The sequence below is a fragment of the Armigeres subalbatus genome, unplaced genomic scaffold, assembly GCF_024139115.2.
Source record: "Armigeres subalbatus isolate Guangzhou_Male unplaced genomic scaffold, GZ_Asu_2 Contig1074, whole genome shotgun sequence".
Taxonomy (NCBI): Eukaryota; Metazoa; Arthropoda; class Insecta; order Diptera; family Culicidae; genus Armigeres; species Armigeres subalbatus.
This window is the reverse complement of record NW_026941818.1, coordinates 68,935-89,995: the sequence shown is the minus strand read 5'-3', so window position 1 is coordinate 89,995 and position 21,061 is coordinate 68,935. Positions and strand designations below refer to the sequence as shown.

General features: G+C 39.4%; 1 protein-coding gene across 1 annotated transcript in view; it reads right to left on the bottom strand.

Annotated features, from left to right (window-relative positions):
* LOC134202179 (major facilitator superfamily domain-containing protein 6-like) overlaps positions 1-20,700 on the bottom strand; it is a 45,294-nt gene extending 24,594 nt beyond the window's left edge. Inside the window, 8 exon segments of the mRNA XM_062677227.1 lie at positions 1,794-1,971; positions 2,036-2,175; positions 2,178-2,237; positions 2,240-2,337; positions 2,865-3,034; positions 3,101-3,901; positions 4,049-4,224; positions 20,129-20,700. Of these exon segments, the coding sequence (XP_062533211.1) occupies positions 1,794-1,971; positions 2,036-2,175; positions 2,178-2,237; positions 2,240-2,337; positions 2,865-3,034; positions 3,101-3,901; positions 4,049-4,224; positions 20,129-20,195 (1,690 nt within the window). The 5' untranslated portion in view covers positions 20,196-20,700.
* Between the last annotated feature and the right edge of the window lie 361 nt (positions 20,701-21,061).

The window sequence follows — 21,061 nt, the reverse complement described above, 5'->3', positions numbered from 1 at the left end:
ATTGTTTATATTGATGCTTACCGTTGAAAGTGCCTCGTGGATGAAAATCAGATTAAGCTCTATGTGATAAATTACTTTACTCATTAAACCGTGTTCAGATTTCAGATAATTTATCAATTTGTAGAATGTGCATAAATATTCAATGACTAATATTCAACCGAATATTGACAGTCCAGAGCCGACTATGAATGTGTCTGGAAGTGAGCTAACAGGTGAAGAGAGATTCATTTGGATGGACGTTACCAAAAATTTTCGATTATTTTACACTCTGTCTAATATTTGTTTTTATAAAAAAGCGATTTGACGTGCTGAATCGATTTTCAACTTTATTGAGTTTTGGCACTTTCTTTGCAAAACTGCTGAGAAGGATCACTTGCGTCAGGAAAATTTAATACAAATAGGGATTAGGATCTCATTCGCCTGTCGGCTTAATCGTATGATAGCGTTTGGACTGAATTTAGGTGAACGGTTCGACACTTCATTCCATAGCTCTTATATTCATCCCATCAGAAACAAAATTTTGTGATTATTTTCAGCAGTAATCACGCATGTTAGCAAAAGAAGCGACGAGATTGGTGCTGTATTTCTTTGTTTTGCGATGATATGAATATATGTTCAGCGATATGGAAAATGGAACAGTTCCCCTATTAATTTTGGTGGCTCAGAAACTCTACAACAGGGACTACAAGCACCTCCTCCAGATGACACATCGGCTTCAACTAATTCCAGCAAGTCGTGGTGTACTTTGTAAACTTTTTGGAAAACGCTGTTTCGACAGGTTGATAACATACCTACATGGTTTTTTAAAACAAATTTCCGAAAACACAAATTCGTCAGTTTCGGTTGAACCGATTTATTGTGTTCAGAAAATAAAAACAAATTTTTAAACATTTCGTTTGAATTTCGGTGACTTGAAAGAATTTACTTGAGACGTCGTTTACACAACGATTTTAATAATAATGGATTGAAAATGACTTGGTTAGGAGCTGTACGTACATATACCATGTGGAAAATCTAGGGGGCCCATATACACGCCTCATATAAATTTATCAAAGATATTCATATGAACAATTGTTTACGTTGCATGAAGGGGTTATCTGAAACTGATCAAAATCTGTTCACGGTACATGGACAGCCCCTAATGTTGCTGGTCCTGCGCTTAAGTTGCTTGATACTTTGTAAATATGGTAGTTATTATTGAATTTGCAATCAACTGAATGACTGCCTGAGTTTCTGGGTATGAGAAAAGAAAATCTTTATTAAGGATAATAATTAAAAAATGAATGTATGTCGATAAACTTTTATCAGAGTACGATAACGAAAATAACAATTTTGAGTATATTAATATGAAAGTGTACGACCATTCTAGTTATAAAGGCATATAAAAAATATTTATTACGTTTCGTATTCCAAGAAACTAATGCAAATTTAACGAACTAGTACACCAAATGCTTTTTTGTACTGAATTTTGTCTTTCTCTTATGGTTGATTAACAGTGGAGATATAGTCTAATTTAATGGCCTGACATAATCGCAAAAGTTAATTTTCGTTTAAATTGACGTCGTGAAAATCTCCTTTTGTTTTATTGTTACTTTTTTCAATCACATTTTGTGATTGGTTGTTTGAAGCTTCGCCTTTCGGGCTGTCCAATTCTTCCTCTACTGTAGTTTGAGATAAAATAGAGTCGTTCTTGCTAATTATGCAACCTACTTCTACGCCACTATTAATGGAACCATTTGTCGATTTTTGGTTCAACATGGTATCAGTACCTATTTTCTCTTCAACTTTCTTACCCCGGGGGCCCAGTTTTTCCATCACAAACTGGATAACAACATGCACAACGAATAACAGCAATGCTGCAATTCCAAACCATCTGAAGGTCGCACTACCACCAACTTTGACGAACATATTGCCGGCTATCAAACTGCCCAGTGATACTCCAACTCCTTCAAAGACCGCGCCCACCAAACCCTGCAATTCAAATAGAACGATTATACATCACCTCATATTCATTTGAAAACTCCAGCAAGTTTACCTGCATGGTGGACTCAGTACCCGGTGGTGCTACGATGCTGGCGTACGAAGCCATAGTGGCGTAGAAAAGACCGAACGTGATGCCGTTCATGAACTCGATCGGAATAACCCACCATGGATCGACCAGAAGTGAATACAGCAAAATCGTACGCCGAATCCCAACAGCACTAAACTCATCGCGTGGATGTGTCCAATTTTCTTAGGATCCATCCGGAAAGGAAAAAGAAAGGCAGCTCACCGCCGAAGCACTGAATCGACATAACGATCCCCTCGAGCGTTTTGATCCATGTTGTGTGGCCACATCTGTAAAAGGCCACATTTCCCAATTCGTATTTTTAATAGTTTTGTTACATTTGGTAAGATGCTGTTTTACATAATGACAATTATTGAACTTATCTAACATTTTTTGCGAATACTTAAAATTATTAATATTAATAATAGGTGCTCCAAAGAATTCCCGCAGTTGAAAAATCTTACTAATTCAGCATTTAATATGTATTCTTACTTCAATACTTTAAAATTAGTGAGATTATAGATTTAGGCAATAATTTCCTCTAAACCTCCGGGAACATGAACCTTTTTGATGCTGATACTGAACTAGCTATACACGTTTGGATCGATACTCTAACTACATAAATATTTGGTTGGGTTTTCAACTTTCACCCTTCTGAAGGCCTTCACATAATTAGTATATGATCGCCTTTTAGAACTCCGTTTCAGATAGTTCCCAACTCCAATATTCTAAACTGAGCAAGACAAAATAATAACGTATGACTACTCCAACATTAGAGAATTTTTGGAACACCTATTGTACATTGTTTTTAGATTACCCTTCCTGCAGACTGGCTAGATCCTCCAGGTGCCAAAACAAAAAGTTCCAAATGAGTGCTGTACCAAGACCCACCAGCACGCACCAGCAGAAATATACCACCACCTTGAATGAGACAAATATTTGACTCACATCCCGCAGAATGTTGGTCGACAGTCTTGTTTGAGTGTGCTGAAAAAATATGTCTTTTATTACAAACATCTTCTATCCGGAAATGCATCTAAGCTTGTTACTTACTTTCAATTTTGACGAAACCAGTATGTCAACGGCAATGATAATCACAGTCATGTAGAATACAACGGTGTAGTCTTTGCTTGCTTTTCCATTCGAGAAGTGATCGACCAGAACCCCTGCCAGCAGCGAAAACGTCCCCCAACCAACCGATCCCCATAGTCTCTGGTTACCGTATAAATGGGGTCTGTCTCCTAGCATGTCGAAACAAATAGCATCGCCAACGCTAACCACAACGGCCATACCGGCCCAGCTGAGGATTAAAAATAAGAACAGTAACCAGAACTGGTACAGTTTTCTCGCTTCACTGTCACTGATCTTCGTCTCTGTGATGGCTTCCATGATCTCGGTATTATTACATGTTACTTGGCAGCTAGTCCTAAAATCGGTAGTATTGGCAGGACAGTACAAAGGCACCTGGTTGCCGTCGAGTTCGGCTGATTTGAGCATGAAGAACAGGCAGTTGTCAAGTTGCTCGATGTGGCTCATTGGCAGCAGACCCGTCAGTCTTAGTTGATTATCCGTTGGTATGTTCTGTGGATCGCAATACTTCTCCACCTTCCAATATTGACAGATTGTATCCCACATCCATGGTTCCGTCTTACAATCCATCTGGCAGCTTAAAATAGTTGAATTACTTGTAGAGTCGTTCACTATTCCATCGGTAAGGCAACTGTCGAGTGAGGTACCGTTCGGAGGGCAATATCTTAGATCGGAGGCACCCTCGTGACAATGAAATGAGACTGTCGATTCCTGAGGTATTGCCGGTATGAACATGATCAGAAAAAATGGAACTGCCGAAAGGATCTGTAATAAGGATAAAAAGTGTCTATCAGTCATTAGGTTCACTTTACTGTTCATCTAAACATGCGATATCGACATATACTTAGTACTGACATGGCTTGATTCGAAATCAAGCCTCTAATGCAATGCAATCAATATCATTATACGCACCTGGAACAGCAAAAACAGTAACTTTTGTCGCTGGAATCTATCGGCAATAATGCCGAACAGCGGCTTCACCAGCATACCAACGATTGGCAGCACGGTGTAGATGGTCCCCACTATGACAGTTGAGAACCCCAGTTGTCGTACCAGGGTCGGCATGTACGGAACAACCGGCGCAGTTCCTGAAAGCAAAAATAGTACATCCATAGTTTTCATAACAAAGTAGTACGCAAAGGATTTCTTATCATGGTAATAAATCGGTCAGTTTTTATTCATCGGGCAGTATAAACAGATGCAAAACACGAATGTATTTCAATAGGAAGTATATGTTCCTTATCTCTTAAATTATTAATTAGGCGGAACATCATACTTGTAACATTGTCTCTAGTTAACTGGGGATAACTTAAAATGAGAATTTTTAATCAGAAGAGATGATATTACTGATCATCCCACTGTAAACTATTTCTACTTTCAATTATTTATTTATTACAACAGAGAGAAGAAAAATTGGCGGAAAATCAGTTTTTTCAGAATAATTTTGGCGTATGTAATTGAATTTTAGATAAAATATTTAATTTGGTGGGTCATGTGCCCCGCTATTTTTATAAATAATACCGCAAACAACAATGATTTCCATGAAACTGCTTTCATCGCCAGTGGTTTATTAGAAAGCAATTCTGAGTACCTGTTAAGTGTAAGCTTTTCAACAAGAAATTTCGGGTTCCAGTTACGTATTTTGGCATAAACTGAATCATATTTGGCCGGGGCTCAGTCAAATCGCACCAAGCGCCAACAAAAATTATTCATTTTTCTAGACACACTTTCGGTTAGCAGATTTATTTTATAACTGGGATATCCAAAATAAATGTGCGTATGAATTGATATGAAATGATGTCCGTTTTCTTTCTGCGAACAAAATACCACAAATCAGTCGAAGAGCTGCTTGGTGCGGTTTGGCTGAACCCCGACCATTTGTGAAACAAAATTCATCACGTGGGTGATAAAAACTAATTATTAAGTACTGTATCACAAAAAGCATACACCAACAACATATTTGAAACATGCCGATAGCTTATTTTGAATATGCGCGTAGATTTCTGTGCCTTACTCCTGGTGTTGAACTTAATTTAAAAAAAATAAAAAAACACCTTGACTCGACGCCCTTATAGCGTCTTTTCAACGCCACGTGCACGCAGCGTTGAAGTAACGCAGGTGTGCATCGGCGCGGCGATGCTGCGTTACCGCTGTTTCTCGATGCACACCTGCGTCTTTTTAACGCCGTCTGCATGCAGCGCTGGGGCCTTCCTTAGCCGTGCGGTAAGATGACTACAAAGCAAGACCATGGAACAGGTGGCTGGGTTAGATTCCCGGTCCAGTCTAGGAAATTTTCGGATTAGAAATTTTATCGACCTCTCTGGGCATAAATGTATGAGTAACCGTTTCCAACATGGCTAAACAATTTTAAAATGGTTTAAAATCGTAAAAAGTGGTCGAATTCTACGCATTTGTTTGCCAATAAGTTCAAACCTTATCTAACTTGAAGCATTCTTCGAGTCAGAGTTATCAAGGACACTAATAGGGGACGTAACGCCTACTAGCTATTCGCAACGTTTTTTTTGTGATCCTCTTCTCGGTTATTTTTTTCCAAGTATTCCCCGTTCATTCGGTTAGACTGTGCCGGGTAAACCCTGAAACACTGCTCCTAAACGGAACACAACTGAAGGCTAAGCTGTTTCTATGCAAACCGGAGTGCAATTGTGATTCCAAAATTGTCTTCATCTCAGCGGGATCTATCCAAATACAAAGTAAGTACCGAAAACAACAGTAGTGATATCGTGCAGGCGTTATATCTCCGCACTCACAAACGTGATCCAGCCACTCAGTCGATTAGTACTAAATCCCCCGGTTTGTTTTGCTCTGTGCATTCACCCGCGATCACCGATGAGACCTGGAGGAAGATAGAGGAGCGAAGAGAAGCCAAAGCCGCGATAGAGCGATCGAAAACCAGAGGAGCCAAAGTCTTAGCCCGTCAACGATACACGGCTCTTGAGAAGGAAGTAAAACGCTCATGTCGACGGGACAAGCGAGCGTGGGCAGACTCTCTGGCCGACGAAGGAGAGAGAGCCGCCGCAACCGGGGACATTCGCCTCCTCTACGATATCTCACGACGCTTAAGCGGGGCGAAGATGAATGCAACGATGCCTGTGAAAGACGCGAATGATCAGTTATTGACCGACCCAACTGACCAGCTGAAACGCTGGTTCGAGCACTTCGAAAAAAATTTTCAAGTGCCAGCCAGGCCATCACCACCTCGGCATGATCTGCCTAGGATCCGACGTATAACACGTGTCAATACCGAAGCTCCATCACTGCTAGAGATTCAAACAGCCATCCAAAGCATGAAATCGAATAAAGCCCCAGGGGTCGACCGCATATCAGCCGAGATGCTCAAAGCTGACCCCATGACATCCGCTCAACTACTGCATCGTTTATTTCGTAATATCTGGGACACCGCAACTTACCCGGTCGACTGGATGCAAGGTATCTTAGTGAAGGTGCCCAAAAGGGTAACCTGACTGTATGCGATAACTGGCGAGGCATTATGTTGCTGTGTACCGTTCTCAAAGTTCTATGCAAAATTATCCTAGCCCGGATTCAGGAGAAGATCGATGCGACTCTCCGGCGGCAGCAAGCCGGATTCCGTGCCGGAAGATCCTGTGTGGACCATATTGTCACGCTCCGCATCATTCTGGAGCAGGTCAACGAATTCCAAGAGTCCCTTTACTTGGTATTCATTGACTACGACAAAGCTTTCGACCGTCTCAATCACGAGAATATGTGGGGCGCCCTGAGACGCAAGGGGATTCCTGAGAAAATCATCGGCCTCATCGAAGCACAGTACGAGGCCTTTTCGTGTAGAGTGCTGCACAATGGGGTCCTGTCCGACCCTATCCGGGTCGTAGCTGGTGTGAGGCAAGGATGTATTCTATCACCGTTACTGTTCCTCATCGTAATCGACGAGATTCTGGTAGATGCGATTGACCGTGAACCAAACCGCGGGCTGTTATGGCAGCCTATAACCATGGAGCACCTAAACGACTTCGAATTGGCGGATGACGTTGCACTACTCGCGCAACGGCGCTCTGATATGCAGAGTAAGCTCAACGACCTTGCCGATCGCTCCTCCTCGGCAGGTTTAGTCATCAACGTCAACAAAACCAAATCGTTGGATGTAAACACTGTGACTCCTTCCAGTTTCACAGTAGCCGGGCAACCAGTGGAGAATGTTGAAAGCTTCCAATATCTTGGTAGCCAAATGGCGTCAGACGGCGGTACCAAGATCGACATAGGCGCACGGATCAAGAAAGCAAGGGCTGCCTTTGCGAGTTTAAGAAATATCTGGAAAAACAGGCAGATAAGTGAACGCACCAAAATACGAATTTTCAACTCTAACGTGAAATCTGTGCTGTTATACGCTAGCGAAACATGGTGTGTATCAGTGGAGAACACTCAACGGCTGCAGGTGTTCATTAATAGATGCCTGCGGTATATAATTCGGGCCTGGTGGCCTCACAACTGGATCTCAAACAACGAGCTCCATCGTCGTTGTCACCAGAGGCTGATAACAACAGAAATTCGGGATCGGAAGTGGGGCTGGGTCGGCCACACTCTACGTAGGGGCGGAAACGAAATCTGTAAGCAAGCATTAGACTGGAACCCAGCGGGACATCGCAGCAGAGGCAGACCCAGAGGCTCATGGCGGCGAAGCCTCAATAAAGAAATAAAAGAAGTCGACCGAAATCTAACCTGGCAACAGGTTAAAGCGATTGCCGGGCATCGCTCAGGATGGAGATCTTTCAAGTCGGCCCTTTGCACCACCGGAGGTGTACAGGATCCATAAGTAAGTAAGTATTCACCCGCCCGAAGCGGTGCTGTTGTTTTCGATTAGAGCAGCAGGTCCTGGTGCGTTCGGCAGTCTCAAAAGCCGAAACATTTCAGTCGACGCGCGTGACTCTGTTTTGAAAACCGCTTTGGTGGAGGTCCATTCAGTGCGCATCCACACGCTTCATTCGCGGTGGTGCTGAAAGTTGGATAGAGTAGTGTGTCTTGGTACGATCGGTGGTATCAAAAGCCGAAGTATTCAATCGACGTGCATGCTCTGGTTCAACAACGGCTTAAGTGAAGGCAAAGCGAAACGATAAAGGAGGATTTTAGGAACACGCTGTATGAGCTTGGGCACGAGGTGTTTGCTGTTTTAAACTGCCCTCACGACATCACTTTAATTTCGTTGTCGTAGGGAAATAGTTTTTGGGTTGATTTATCTGTGAGGTAGAAGATAATTGGTAATCATGGAGGCATGTAAGGCGTGCGCTAGGAATTTTGCGCGGTCTGATAGGAGTGTTTTGTGCAGTGGGTCGTGCGGAAGGGTTTTTCATCCTGGGTGCGTTGGGTTGAATGTTACAAACTTCAAAGCATGGGCAGCTAATGTTGGTTTACTCTGGTTTTGTGAAACCTGCCGAGTAAATTTCCATCCGAGCGTTATGGACCGAGAAGCTGTTATCTTGAAAACGATGAGGGATCTTCTGCTGCGCGTTGACTCGATGGATCTGCGGGTTGTCAATTTGGCGAAAATCTGAAAACGCTGAATGGGCTAATGTCAATCTCCACAACGGTTCGACGTGACTCAAACTTTTCCACGAGACTTCAACAGTTCGCGATGTCGGGTCCGGCAATGCACGATCCAACTGAGTTTCACAACAGCATCGATCGTTTCAACCTCGATCAGTCGCTTCGTTCTAGCGCTGCGAACAACACAATTGCAGATGTGGGAGATTTAGATATATCTCTGGATAATGATGATAACAACAACCGTGACCGTGAATTAAATGTACCACCGGTTCTTACCGAAATCATGTTGCCTGTCGCGTCTACCTCGGGTACGAATGCTGAAGCCACCACAAAGACGAATACTGCCACTACTGCCACCGCTTCCTCCAACGCTACCTCCTCCATCGCCACTTCTTCCATCAATGCCGTCGCTGCCGTCATCGCTCCATCCACCGCTCCATCCACCGCTCCACCCACCGCTGCTACCACCTACGCCACTGTCACCTCGAGAGCCAATGCTGTTGCTGCTGTCTCGAATCGTATTTCAAATAGTGCCTCTCCAAGCAACCACTCACAAGGCACAAATCTCACCCGCTCTATTCCACCATCATCAAATCAAGATTGCCGCCTGAAGGTGGTAAACAGACTGCAACCCCCAGTGCGTCGAACATCAAACGAAGAAACGATGAAGGCGTTCTATGTCACACCTTTTCACGTCGAACAAACTGAAGACGATATCATCGAGTATCTGCGAGAAACCATCAACATCGACCAGTCTACGCTAAATTGTGTTACTAGTGCCGCGTAATAAGGACATTAATGAATTATCATTTGTATCGTTCAAACTTTCTGTTTCTGAAGATCTTGTCGCTGTAATTAACGATCCTTTTTATTGGCCAGAAGGTGTAGAAATTCGCGAGTTTCAGCCAAAAAACGTGAACGTACCAAGCCTGCTAGTACCGAAATTTGTAGCGTAAGTAACTCTAATACCAATGCCCAAACTGATTCAAATATCAATGCACTAACTGATTCCAATACTTCTTCAGCTCCTTTGCGGTTTGATGGGTCTATATACGATTCGAAACTGAAGCTACATTCACTAGATTATGGAAAAATGAAAACTATTCTAGAGAAACGGTCCAATAACTTTATTAAAATAGCTCTCCACAACGCAAGGAGTTTAACTAGCAACATTGAAAACTATCGTTCCTTGGTTGTTAATTCAAAATTAGATGTTCTATCTGTTGTAGAAACATGGCTCAAACCTTCAAATACGAGCATATCAGTTGAACTTGAGGGATACAAAATTATTAGATCTGATCGCGATAATAAGAACAAATCAAGAGGGGGTGGAGTCGCCTTTTATGTGAGAAAAAATCTCAAATTCTCTGTTATCACTAAATCTGGAAAAGAAAGCGAAATTGAATACTTGTTTATCAAATTAAAACAGGCCAACTTAGTCTGTGGAGTCGTCTATAAACCCCCAGACGTGGCAGTTGCTAAACTAGATACAGTTTTCTGCATTGTTTCTGAAATTTTTTCTACAGAACGCAATATTTTGGTTACAGGCGATTTCAACATCAATTTGATGATGGAGAACTCTAACAAGACATTAAAACTAATTGATCATTTAAGCGCATTATCCTTTAAACTGATTCCAACTCATCCAACTTGTCATAGGCCCGGTTCTACATCCACCATTGATTTATTCACAAGTAATTGCACAGAGAACATGAAGAACGTTTATCAGTCATCAGTGGGAGGAATTAGCGATCATGATTTTATTTGCATTGATTACAAATTAAAGCTTCCTAAACCTGGTGCCAATGTATACTGGACACGTGAATATCACAAAATTAATCAATCGACTTTTCTGTCTGATTTACGTAGCGTAAATTTTGATGGTGTGTTCAATTGTGTGGGGATTAATGGAAAACTAAAATGTTTCAATGATGTATTCTTCACCATTCTTGATAAGCATGCTCCGCTCAAGAAAAAACGATTAAAGATCCAAGTACTCCTTGGATCAATACTCACATTCATCGATTGATTAAAATCGGTCCGAGGCTTATGAATGTTGGAAACGCGATAGAGGAATCAGCGTAAATGGAAAAATTTCACTTGTCTTCGTAATTTAACAAACCAAGAGGTCAATCGTACAAAACGTCAATATTTTACCTCACACTTAAGAGCTGACCTTCCTGCTAAGCAACTTTGGAAGAACATTAAACGATTAGGCTTAAAACAAACAAACACTTGTATGGGTGGAGGGATGTAAGTGCTGATACTCTGAACTCATTCTTTGTTGCTCATTACACTCCACTTTCATTCAATCAAAATGACGACGTTGCAACACACCCGAATTTCTCATTTAGGTGTGTTACAAATGACGAAAATACTTAGTGAGTTTGTTAAATCTTCTTGTGATGCTGTTGGCAATGATTCAATTCCACTACAAGTTTTAAAAATGTCTAAGTGTTACTCTCTCATACATTCGGGATATCTTTAATTGTTGTATCACTTCCTCAGATTTCCCACTTGATTGGAAAATCGCAAAAGTAATTCCAATAGGTAAGATTGACCACCCAGTTACTGAAAGAGACTATCGTCCGATCAGTATTCTTTGTGCCCTCTCAAAAATATTCGAATCACTACTCTCTCAGCAACTGAATGACTACTTGACACACAATGATCTGTTATGTCCATTCCAGTCTGGATATAGGAAATCATGCAGCACCGTAACCGCGCTTATTAAAATAGAAAACGACATTAGAGAAGCGTTAGACAAGAAGATGGTCACTTTACTGGTTCTTCTTGATTTTAGTAAAGCATTCGATTCTATTGATCATAGACAATTGTGTAACAAGTTAAAATATAACTTCTATTTAGATCAATTCTCCATAAAATTAATTCAGTCATATTTGTCCAACCGATTGCAATACGTTGACTTCAACAACCAACAATCTGAACTAATTCCTGTTCTAAGCGGGGTGCCTCAAGGTTCAATTCTCGGACCGCTACTTTTCTCAATGTACATTAATGATCTTCCATTGAATCTGTCACATTGTCGATTCCACCTGTATGCAGACGACTGTCAATTATACATATCTGGGGTCCCTGGCACAATATCAGAAATGGTAAATCGAATGAACTCTGACATTCAGAGTATATTGCTATGGTGCGAGCAAAACGGCCTGATTCTTAACGGAGGAAAAACCCAAACGATTATTTTTCACACAAAACGTGCCGTTTTGTCGAATGTACCATCAGTTAGAGTGGGAAACGATATAATTGAATATTCTAATGTCGTCAAAATCTCGGTTTAATGATGGATACTAACTTGAACTGGTCACCTCAGGTTAATGCCGTGTGCAGTAAAATTTATAATGCCTTACACTCGCTTGTATTATTGAGACGGTGTACTCCCCAACATATCCGGATTCAACTGGTCAGGTCTCTTTTAGTTCCACTGTTTGATTATGGTGATATTTTGTTTGGCCTTGTAACTAAAAAAAAACACGAAAAAACTAAACCAAGTATTCAACGCTGCTACACGATATGCTTTTAATCTGAAAAGGTTTGATCATTTATCCAATTATAGAAAGGCTATTCTTGGAACTGATTTTACAAATCATTTAAAGTTTAGAACCTGTATCCAAACATTCAAAATTATTAACAACTCTCCAATTTATCTTCGAGATTTTTTAGATATACTCGTTCTTCGCGAGGTTCGTTACTTATCGTTCCTAGATGTTTCACAAACAGTTTAAGAGACTCCTTCCGCCTACGAGCTATAAGAATTTGGAACGATTTACCTAGGAATCATAGGTGCGAAAGAAGTTTTTCTTTATTTAAGCGGAATCTAAATATCTTATTCAGTATGTAGTTATTGGTATTAGATGTTGCATAGTAGCATAAGCATTGAAAATCAATATGTGATTATTTATGTTGCTATATGGTAATTGTTAATAAATAAATAAAATAAATAAATAATATACGTAAAGCTATATGTCCATTTAGAATCCGGAATGATAAAATCATCTGTTTCTCGGTAACGGATTGACGTACAAATAAGGTTAATACATCAAAACAAGGGTAATTCACTGTATTTTAAGGAAAAATTATTGATACAAATAATTTCTTCTTGTTTATAGTGAAAATTCGCACCTTCTTCTTTATTCCTCTCATCGAAAGTTGCACACATTCGAAGTCAACTTCCTTCGCACATTTGTTCCACATTTTGGTCATCTGAGTCCGTCGAGCTGTTTTCCACTTTTTCCACTTTTCTTAAGCTTCCGCTTCATTACTGCCCAACATGTCTCGATGGGCCGGAGCTGTGGGCAGTTGCGTGGATTTATGTTTTCATTGATGAAATCTTCGTTATTATCGAAGTACCACTGGATGACTTCCCGGCTGTAGTGGCAACTCGCCAAATCTGGCCAAAACTTCACGGGACCTATATGGGCTTTATGGAACGTCGACCGCGGTTTTTGAAATATTCCTCCTTGTACAGCTTCGAGTCCATCGTCTTATTCGTCAAAAACACTTAGGCCTTTGCCCCACAGTTGCATATCCCTTGCCAAAATCATCCGTTTTTTTGCAAGTCTGTCCAAAAAGTAAACTTGAACTTCGCAGGAACTACTCCTCGTGCCGTCACCATGTAGAATTTTTGGCTAGGAAGCTGTCCGAAATCCATTTTGACGTAGGTTCCATCGTCGATGACAGTATTATCAACGTGGGTGTGCAGACTTTTTTCTCTCCTTTCGGCTTCCACCTGGAATAATTTTTGACACGCTGCACGAAACTTCGTGAAATTTATACCACAGCAAGTGGGCGCCTAGGTCCCATTCAACATTTTTATACCTATTGCTATAGGTCATCATATACACATAAGATATTATGTATATAATGCACCGAATCGCTATATACCTACTAAAGTGGAGGCCATATACGGGCTAAATAACGACTTTCTCGAGTTTTCATGAACATTTATACGACTTAGTGAATATTTGGAAAAATAAATGGTAACAACCCTGTCTCGAACATTTGACCTCTGGAACTAAAGGCTGATGCTCTACCCTTGCGCTACTCAGCAACTCTTGAAAAGCAGCAAAATTTTGCCAATCATAATCTAGATGGCGATTTATTATTGATAAGATCTTCAGTGTACGATACGAACTACATTGATACGATTCGGATGCCTTGTTGTTGTGCGTACAAATGTGGCTTGAATCGTATATGATAATAACTTATGATTATCCTGATAATGTTCGTACATAATAACGATTGTGCATCATTCCAAAAACGATTATGAAATGTCAACATCAGTCTTTCATCGTGTTTACTCTCGAACTGTGTTTACAACTCAAATACATTTTAGTTGTTCGTTAAATAAGGGTTGCTGACGTTTAATCATCTTTCGCTTTCAAGCGCATGGGAAGGATAGGATTTGTTTTCATCGGGAAACGTTTCCCGATGAAAACAAATCCTATTCTCCTATGCACTTGAAAGAGAAAGATGATTAAACGTCAGCAAGCTCTATTGTTAGTGCAAATATTGAGCGATACTGGTTGGCAGTGTAAAAGTACACCGGCAATAATCGGAATTTTGGCAGATCGGATGGAGTGAAGTAAGTAATTTTGAAATTATTTTAATCGGAAAGGTTCAGTGCTCAACGCGCAGAAGGTGGAAGCTATATACGTACAACGCACATCGGTATATGATTTGTATGACAATATTTGTATACATAAACGATATTTCCGATTTGATCCGATAAAACTGGAATACAATACAACGCAATCGTAAATATTGCTTACACTGGTATCATATACAATAATATTCATATTTTAGCCATCTTAATAAGCAGTCATATACGAATGTGAAAGAAAATAGCAATATATGCGATACAATTTATCATTTCATATACGATATGTGGTTTACTGGGGTAGACAAACCGCTGTAAAAGAATTCTTGCAGCGATCACTTTCCGTGCCGCTGCAATACAATAAATTATTCCGGATTCTAAATGGACATAGAAAAGATATTTTAGTTACTAGATAAAGATTGTCGCTTCGGTTCCCTTTGTTCTGCTGTCCGAAACATGTGTGCTACATACCTGTCAAATCGTAAGGATTTTCCTTCTTTGGCATTTAGCTCTCCTATCCTCGCCAGCAAAAGATGTTCCAGACAGCGACGACAGCGACATTCTTTATCTAGTAACTAAAATATTGTTTGGACATAGCTTTATTACTGTTACTTAAAAAAATAGTTTTATTGGGAAATTATAATTTTTCGTCAAATGTGGGAAGTGTAAAATCATCTTAGCATGAATTTGCAATTAAAACCTAAATTTATCCACCTAGTGATGAACTTATTTTTTTATTATTACCTGCCAAGACGCCAACTTTTGTAGTGTAGATCAACTAACAATGATATGTAATTTCATATTTATCAATCGATTTTTCCGTATGCACACAAACATCATCAGATAATTTAAGAAACATAACCGTTAGATGTATCGTTTCAATTAATTTATAATTGAAATCTATTGAAATTAAGCTTAAAATAGCTTCTAAACTGGTAACAAAAGCAGTTTGTGTGAAAGAAGAACTATTTAGCAACCAAGGCAACAATGTAAGCTCGTAAATATCGTCTACAACAATTTATCAATTGCAGCCTATCTTATCTGACAGATTGATGCCCATTCATCTAGGTGATACAGCTGAAATTGTATTCAGCTCTGATCCAGATGGTAAAACCCGATGCAAACTGCTGCAGTTGTCAGGGTTTGAATTTGAGAAATAAGTGAGCATCGTTCTACGATTATCAAATATGATCACAAGTGATCATTCTCCACGAACGTTTCCATATTAGTTTCGGCCTGAATAACATGTTGTTCAAGCTACCGACCAAAGTAGCATCAGCAGGTATTTAGCTAAGTAACATGTTACAAACGCATATTATGTGAGGGCTCACAACATATTTTCAACAATCGTAAGTATGCTGCGCAATTTTAAGACCAAAAAGGAGATGTGAAGGCATACTTCCTTACACAGTTAGAAAACGTACCTAATTTAAGGTACTTTTTCTCTTGCATCTCCCTTCCTCTTCCCTTTGTTGTCATAAAATGAAGAGCAAAACCACTCAACAAGGGCATTAAAGTGTGGGAACTCAACGTTGAGTAATTTCATGTTTACAAAAGTTGAGTGAAATTTACCTAACTTTTGGTTAGTTACTATTTAAAATTAAGTATATAATATTAAGTGAATTTTACTTAATTTCAAGAAAAAATTACTTAATTTTGGGTTCCCACACTGAACCCCCGATTTGATTGAAAAGTACCTAATATTAGGTACTTTTTTCTAACCGTGTAGAGTTACGAATAGATGCGAGATTGGTTTTGATTCAAGGTCCGGTCAAAGAGATTTCTTCTAGGATGTTTTCAGGTGGGGGACATTTTCAACTTCCTGAGTTGAGAAGCAGTCCAAGTTCCAGTAGTAATAGGGTAAAATGCCCAATAGTGGACCCCCTAGTAGTGAAATTTTAATCTTTTTGTCAAAAGGAGTAGAAATTTTCAACATAATAATTCTGCTTGACATCCAATACCAAGTTCTGCATCTCCTCTTCACGATACATACATAAAACACTCAAATACACGACGTTATTCGTTGAAATTAACATTTTAAAGTCTGACTGAATTCGCCCTATAGTAGACCCCCTAGGGGTCCATAATAGGAATTTGCTTCCCTATAGTCGACACTTCATTTGATTTTTATGTTCCGTTTCGGGACGTTCTTCTTCCCTATTATGGACCCCCAAAATATTCCTATAATGGACACTCTCGTGTTTATTTTATATAGAATTGTAAAAAATCATTTAATTTTACTTTCCATAGCATTTCCAATGTATATAATCAAACCATAGGACTGTAAGGTAGGTTCTCCCGATGGAATTTCATAGCAAAATGTTAACATTGTGCTGTAAAAATGCAAAAATATCTGGAGGGTCCACTATTGGTTGTGGGTCCACTATTGGGCACTTTACCCTATAGAGCCAATTGGGAGGCGTCCATGCTTTACATAGAGATGACATCTTTTGAAACACTCCTAATGTGAGGGGCACTGATGCGATACCTCAACTAGCCTTATCGGTAAAGGCACGGCATTACCAATCCTAAGTTCGATTCCCGCTCTGTTCGAGGGGATCCTTCGAGTCGAAATTTTCCCCACATCTTTGACCACAGAGTAAGTATCATTGTACTTGCCAGACAATATACAAATACGTTCAACTAATAACTGTGGAGGGTTATCTACAACAATAATTTGAGAGCCGACTGACAGCTAATTAACACAGATAAGGATTTTATTTGGTAACCATTGAAACTATTTTTAAAATTTATAACCACCTGGATGGACTCAACTAAGGCTTGAGCGCCACCTCTGATTGAAGGAATAAAACATTACAAGATCGCATATTTGTATCATTTACATTTTTGCTGAATCTCATTGAGCATGAGCATGATGACCGTGTATTTCGTAGTTGCTACTCCGTGATCGACCAGAACAATCGTAATTGCACAGGGAACTAATGGATGGAAGCATTGGATTTGCTCTCCACCCTCAATGTGTCCGAGAGCTCTAGTATTTTGGATGGTTGATAACGGCGCTGGCCACGTCCTCACGGTCGGGGATGGGAAGGAATTGATGATGCAGTCACTGGGGGCCCTCCTTAGTCGAGCGGTAAGACGCGCAGCTACAAAGCAAGACCATGCTGAGGGTGACTGGGTTCGATTCCCGGTGCCGGTCCAGACAATTTTCGGATTGAAAATGGTCTCGACTTCCCTGGGCATAAAAGTATCATCGTGTTAGCCTCATGATATACGAAGGCAAAAATGGTAACTTGGCTTAGAAACCTCGCAGTTAATAACTGAACTGAGTGCTAATGAACACTAAGCTGTGAGGCGGCTTTGTCCCAGTGTGGGGATTTAATGCCAATAAGAAGAAGAAGAAGAAGATGCAGTCACTCGCCCACTGCAAGTTCCTGCGGAATTTTATTGGAGTCTGGGGGTTAGAGGTTTTATTGCAGAGGTTCGTCTTAGTTAACGGGTTGCCAATGTGATAGAAATGAAAGGGTGGTTGTATTATTCTAATTTGATGCCGAAACGAGATTTTGTTTGCTCATTTTAAATTCTAACAGTTACCTGCTAGAACTATTCAAGTTGTAGGTATAGGGATAGAAGATGGAAACGGTATGAAAGTCCATTTCCAGTCCCGGGACTAATTGCTGTCCGCTTACCTCTGATAAAGATAACAACTCTCAAAATACAAATAGAAGTACGTTTAATTACCTCATTTCTCAAATTAGCATTATTTCGTGATACGGTAAACTCACTGGAATATGACTGAACTATTGAAATGCTTTCGTTTGTTGGACTGAAATTCAAACGATCTTCAAATGAAATCGAATCGCAGAGCAAACGTTAAATCTCCAAATGTTAACACAAAATAAAGGTTTGTGCTAATTAATAAACTTTGAGCTGGACGAAGTTCGACTGGTCAGCTAGTAACAAATAAAGCTTACTCCAGACGACAGCCGAATTGACAATATTTTTCAAGCTTTTTAAAAACATTTTTTTAAAAATATTTTCGGTGCTGCTTAAGAAAAATTGATAGAAGGCTCGGCGATTTCGTACGGCCGAGTTGCCGAATAATATGCAATTAATCACAAATTTGAGTTTTTTAACCTAGCGTTAGGTGGAAACAACTTAGTATTTAAGTACTTTTTTACACACTTTTTAAGAAGAATGAAGAAGAGAAATAGTAGAGTTATGAAAAAAATCAGAGCAAGATATAGATGCGCATTTTGCTTCTGCCTCATGATAACTTGAAATATGAATCAATGATAATTAATCGTTGGAATCAAATGAAATAGCAAGTACCTAAAGGATTTCACTGAAGTTGTTTTTTACGCGGGGGATACGTTCGAAAATAAAACAACATAAATCCCAAAGTATCTAAATAAAAAAAAACGTGCTAATTCCAAAATCTCCATAAAAAAAACCCTGATTAATCCTAGCGGTGTTGGTGCCTTTCTCGCGCAAAAAATACTAAAAAACATGAATGAGTGTTTTTGCTATAACTTCTGATCCCATAGTCCGACCTGGTCAATTTTCAATATTCATTTATTTATTTACTAGCAGACCCGACGAACTTCGTTCCGCCTAGAATTGATTTATTCTCTGATTTGTTCTCGAGTTTCAGTTTCATTTGTATGGGAGCCCCCCTTTCCAAAGCGGGGAGGGGTCTCAAACCATCTTAAGAATCTTCCCTGGCCCCAAAAACCTCTGCATACAAATTTTCACGCCGATCGGTTCAGTAGATTCCGAGTCTATAAGGTTCAGACAGACAGAAATTCATTTTTATGTATATAGATTTCGTCAACCGACGTAGACTAGTACATATATAATATACATGTTTTTCTTTATTTTCTTAAGGCTATAAATACGGTATTATAGCGTATAAAAATAAATAGAGATTGGTTAAGTATTAAACACTACTTTTTTGCGATTTAATGTAATTTCAGATGTGCAGGTTTCGAATTGAGGCAAAATATTTTTTAAGGTTCTGCCGAGACATTGTAAAGTCAATAGTTTCGCAGTTTTGATTATAGAAGGCCATCATCTGATTGAAATTTATACGACAGTGAATAATTGAAAATGTATGTCGATGACGCAGTTGTCGAGATGGTATGTAGATTTCAATTTCGATAAAATGTTTGTTGAATCAACACGCTGCAAAACTATATCGTTAATAATTGAAACCATTGCAGTTTCACAACGCTCTTTCAAAGATTGAAGGTTTATAAGCTTACAGCGTGCCTCTTATGATAGAAGTGGGAATGTTGTCCAACCTAATTTACGAAGAGCAAATAATAGAAATTGTTTTTGATTCTAATCTTTCTTCGTGTGTTATTGAAAATGGAGACCATACAATGCTGCAATATTTCATTATCGACCTTACATAAGCAATATACATATAATGTTTTAATTGTGTATGGGTCATGAAACTTATAGCAGAAACGTTTTATAAAACCCATCATATTATTTGCTTTATGAATAATGGTGTTGTAATGGTCGATGAACGTTAGTTTGGAGTCTAAGATAATTCCTAAATCCCTAACTCTATCGCATTTCTCTACAACCTGGTTTCCTAATGTAATTGAGAGATTTGATGCTGTTCTTTTTCTGCTGAATGATATAAGGTTACATTTTTTTACATTCAGTTGCAATAGTAGTTCTATCTGATAACCTAAATGTTTTCAAAAACTAAAATTTAAATTTCATTTTATTAACAAACATGTAAAGTAGTAAGTAATAAGTCATCCCAATTACGCTATTTTTGTTCTCGTAACAAATAATTAATGAAGTAAATATCGATTTAAAAGTATGCTTAAGCTATCAATATCATACGATAAACTTACCTGCATTGAATAGGAAATAGTGCGCCTTCATTGGCAGCAGCTTTTTGTCGACCTCTATGTTGCCCATTTTTTGAATTTCCTTCTAGCACTTCCCAATTAGCAGTGAGTGTATCAATCAGCCACGCAATGGAATTTTGATGTAGGCAATAGATTAGACCCTCTGATATGATCAAAGTTTAATGCGATAAGAGTATTCGACGCTAAACCGTATGTTTCTTCTGTGTTTACGATTATTATTTGATCATCGTGAACGGTCACCGTTTGTGCTGAATCCCGAAGAAACTATTTCCAAGAACAACTAGAGGCTTGTTTGGGGTGGAATCCGCTCAATTTATTTAGAGCACACAGATCACTGCACTTTGTATTTATCTTATCAATGCAATGGAGTGTATTCACTATTCAGTTTAGAAACGTAATGAATGACAAAAACTGCAGCATCTCATATTGATGGAGAAAAACACATGGAACCGGCATAGTTACCAGTAAATAGAATCACTTTCACATAATCTGCGGGACCGATTCACCAACGTAACTCTGAGACGTATCAAGCAAAACTAATACGCTCAACCTCAGCGCCTAACATCGTGGTCGTCGTATCTCGTGAACGATAGACGACGTCAACATCAAGCCGCGGTTTGTTGCGTCTGCGTTTTAGTTCCAAACTAGGTGAGGAAAGCGAACGGGAAGGTGTTAGTATAGATTATAACAAACGTAAGCAAATGAATTTCTCATAGGAGGCTTGATAGAAGCTTGACGAATTGAGGTGATGTTTGTCTGTATGTAGGTATGTGCACACAAAAAAATAACTCATTTTTTAAGTACTTTTCCTTAATCGATTTGCTCGCAACAAATTCCATTCGACGGGGAATCCTGTCCCATTGTTGATCGCATTTTCATAACTTGCAAAATTTGCGGTAATAAACGTAATAACTT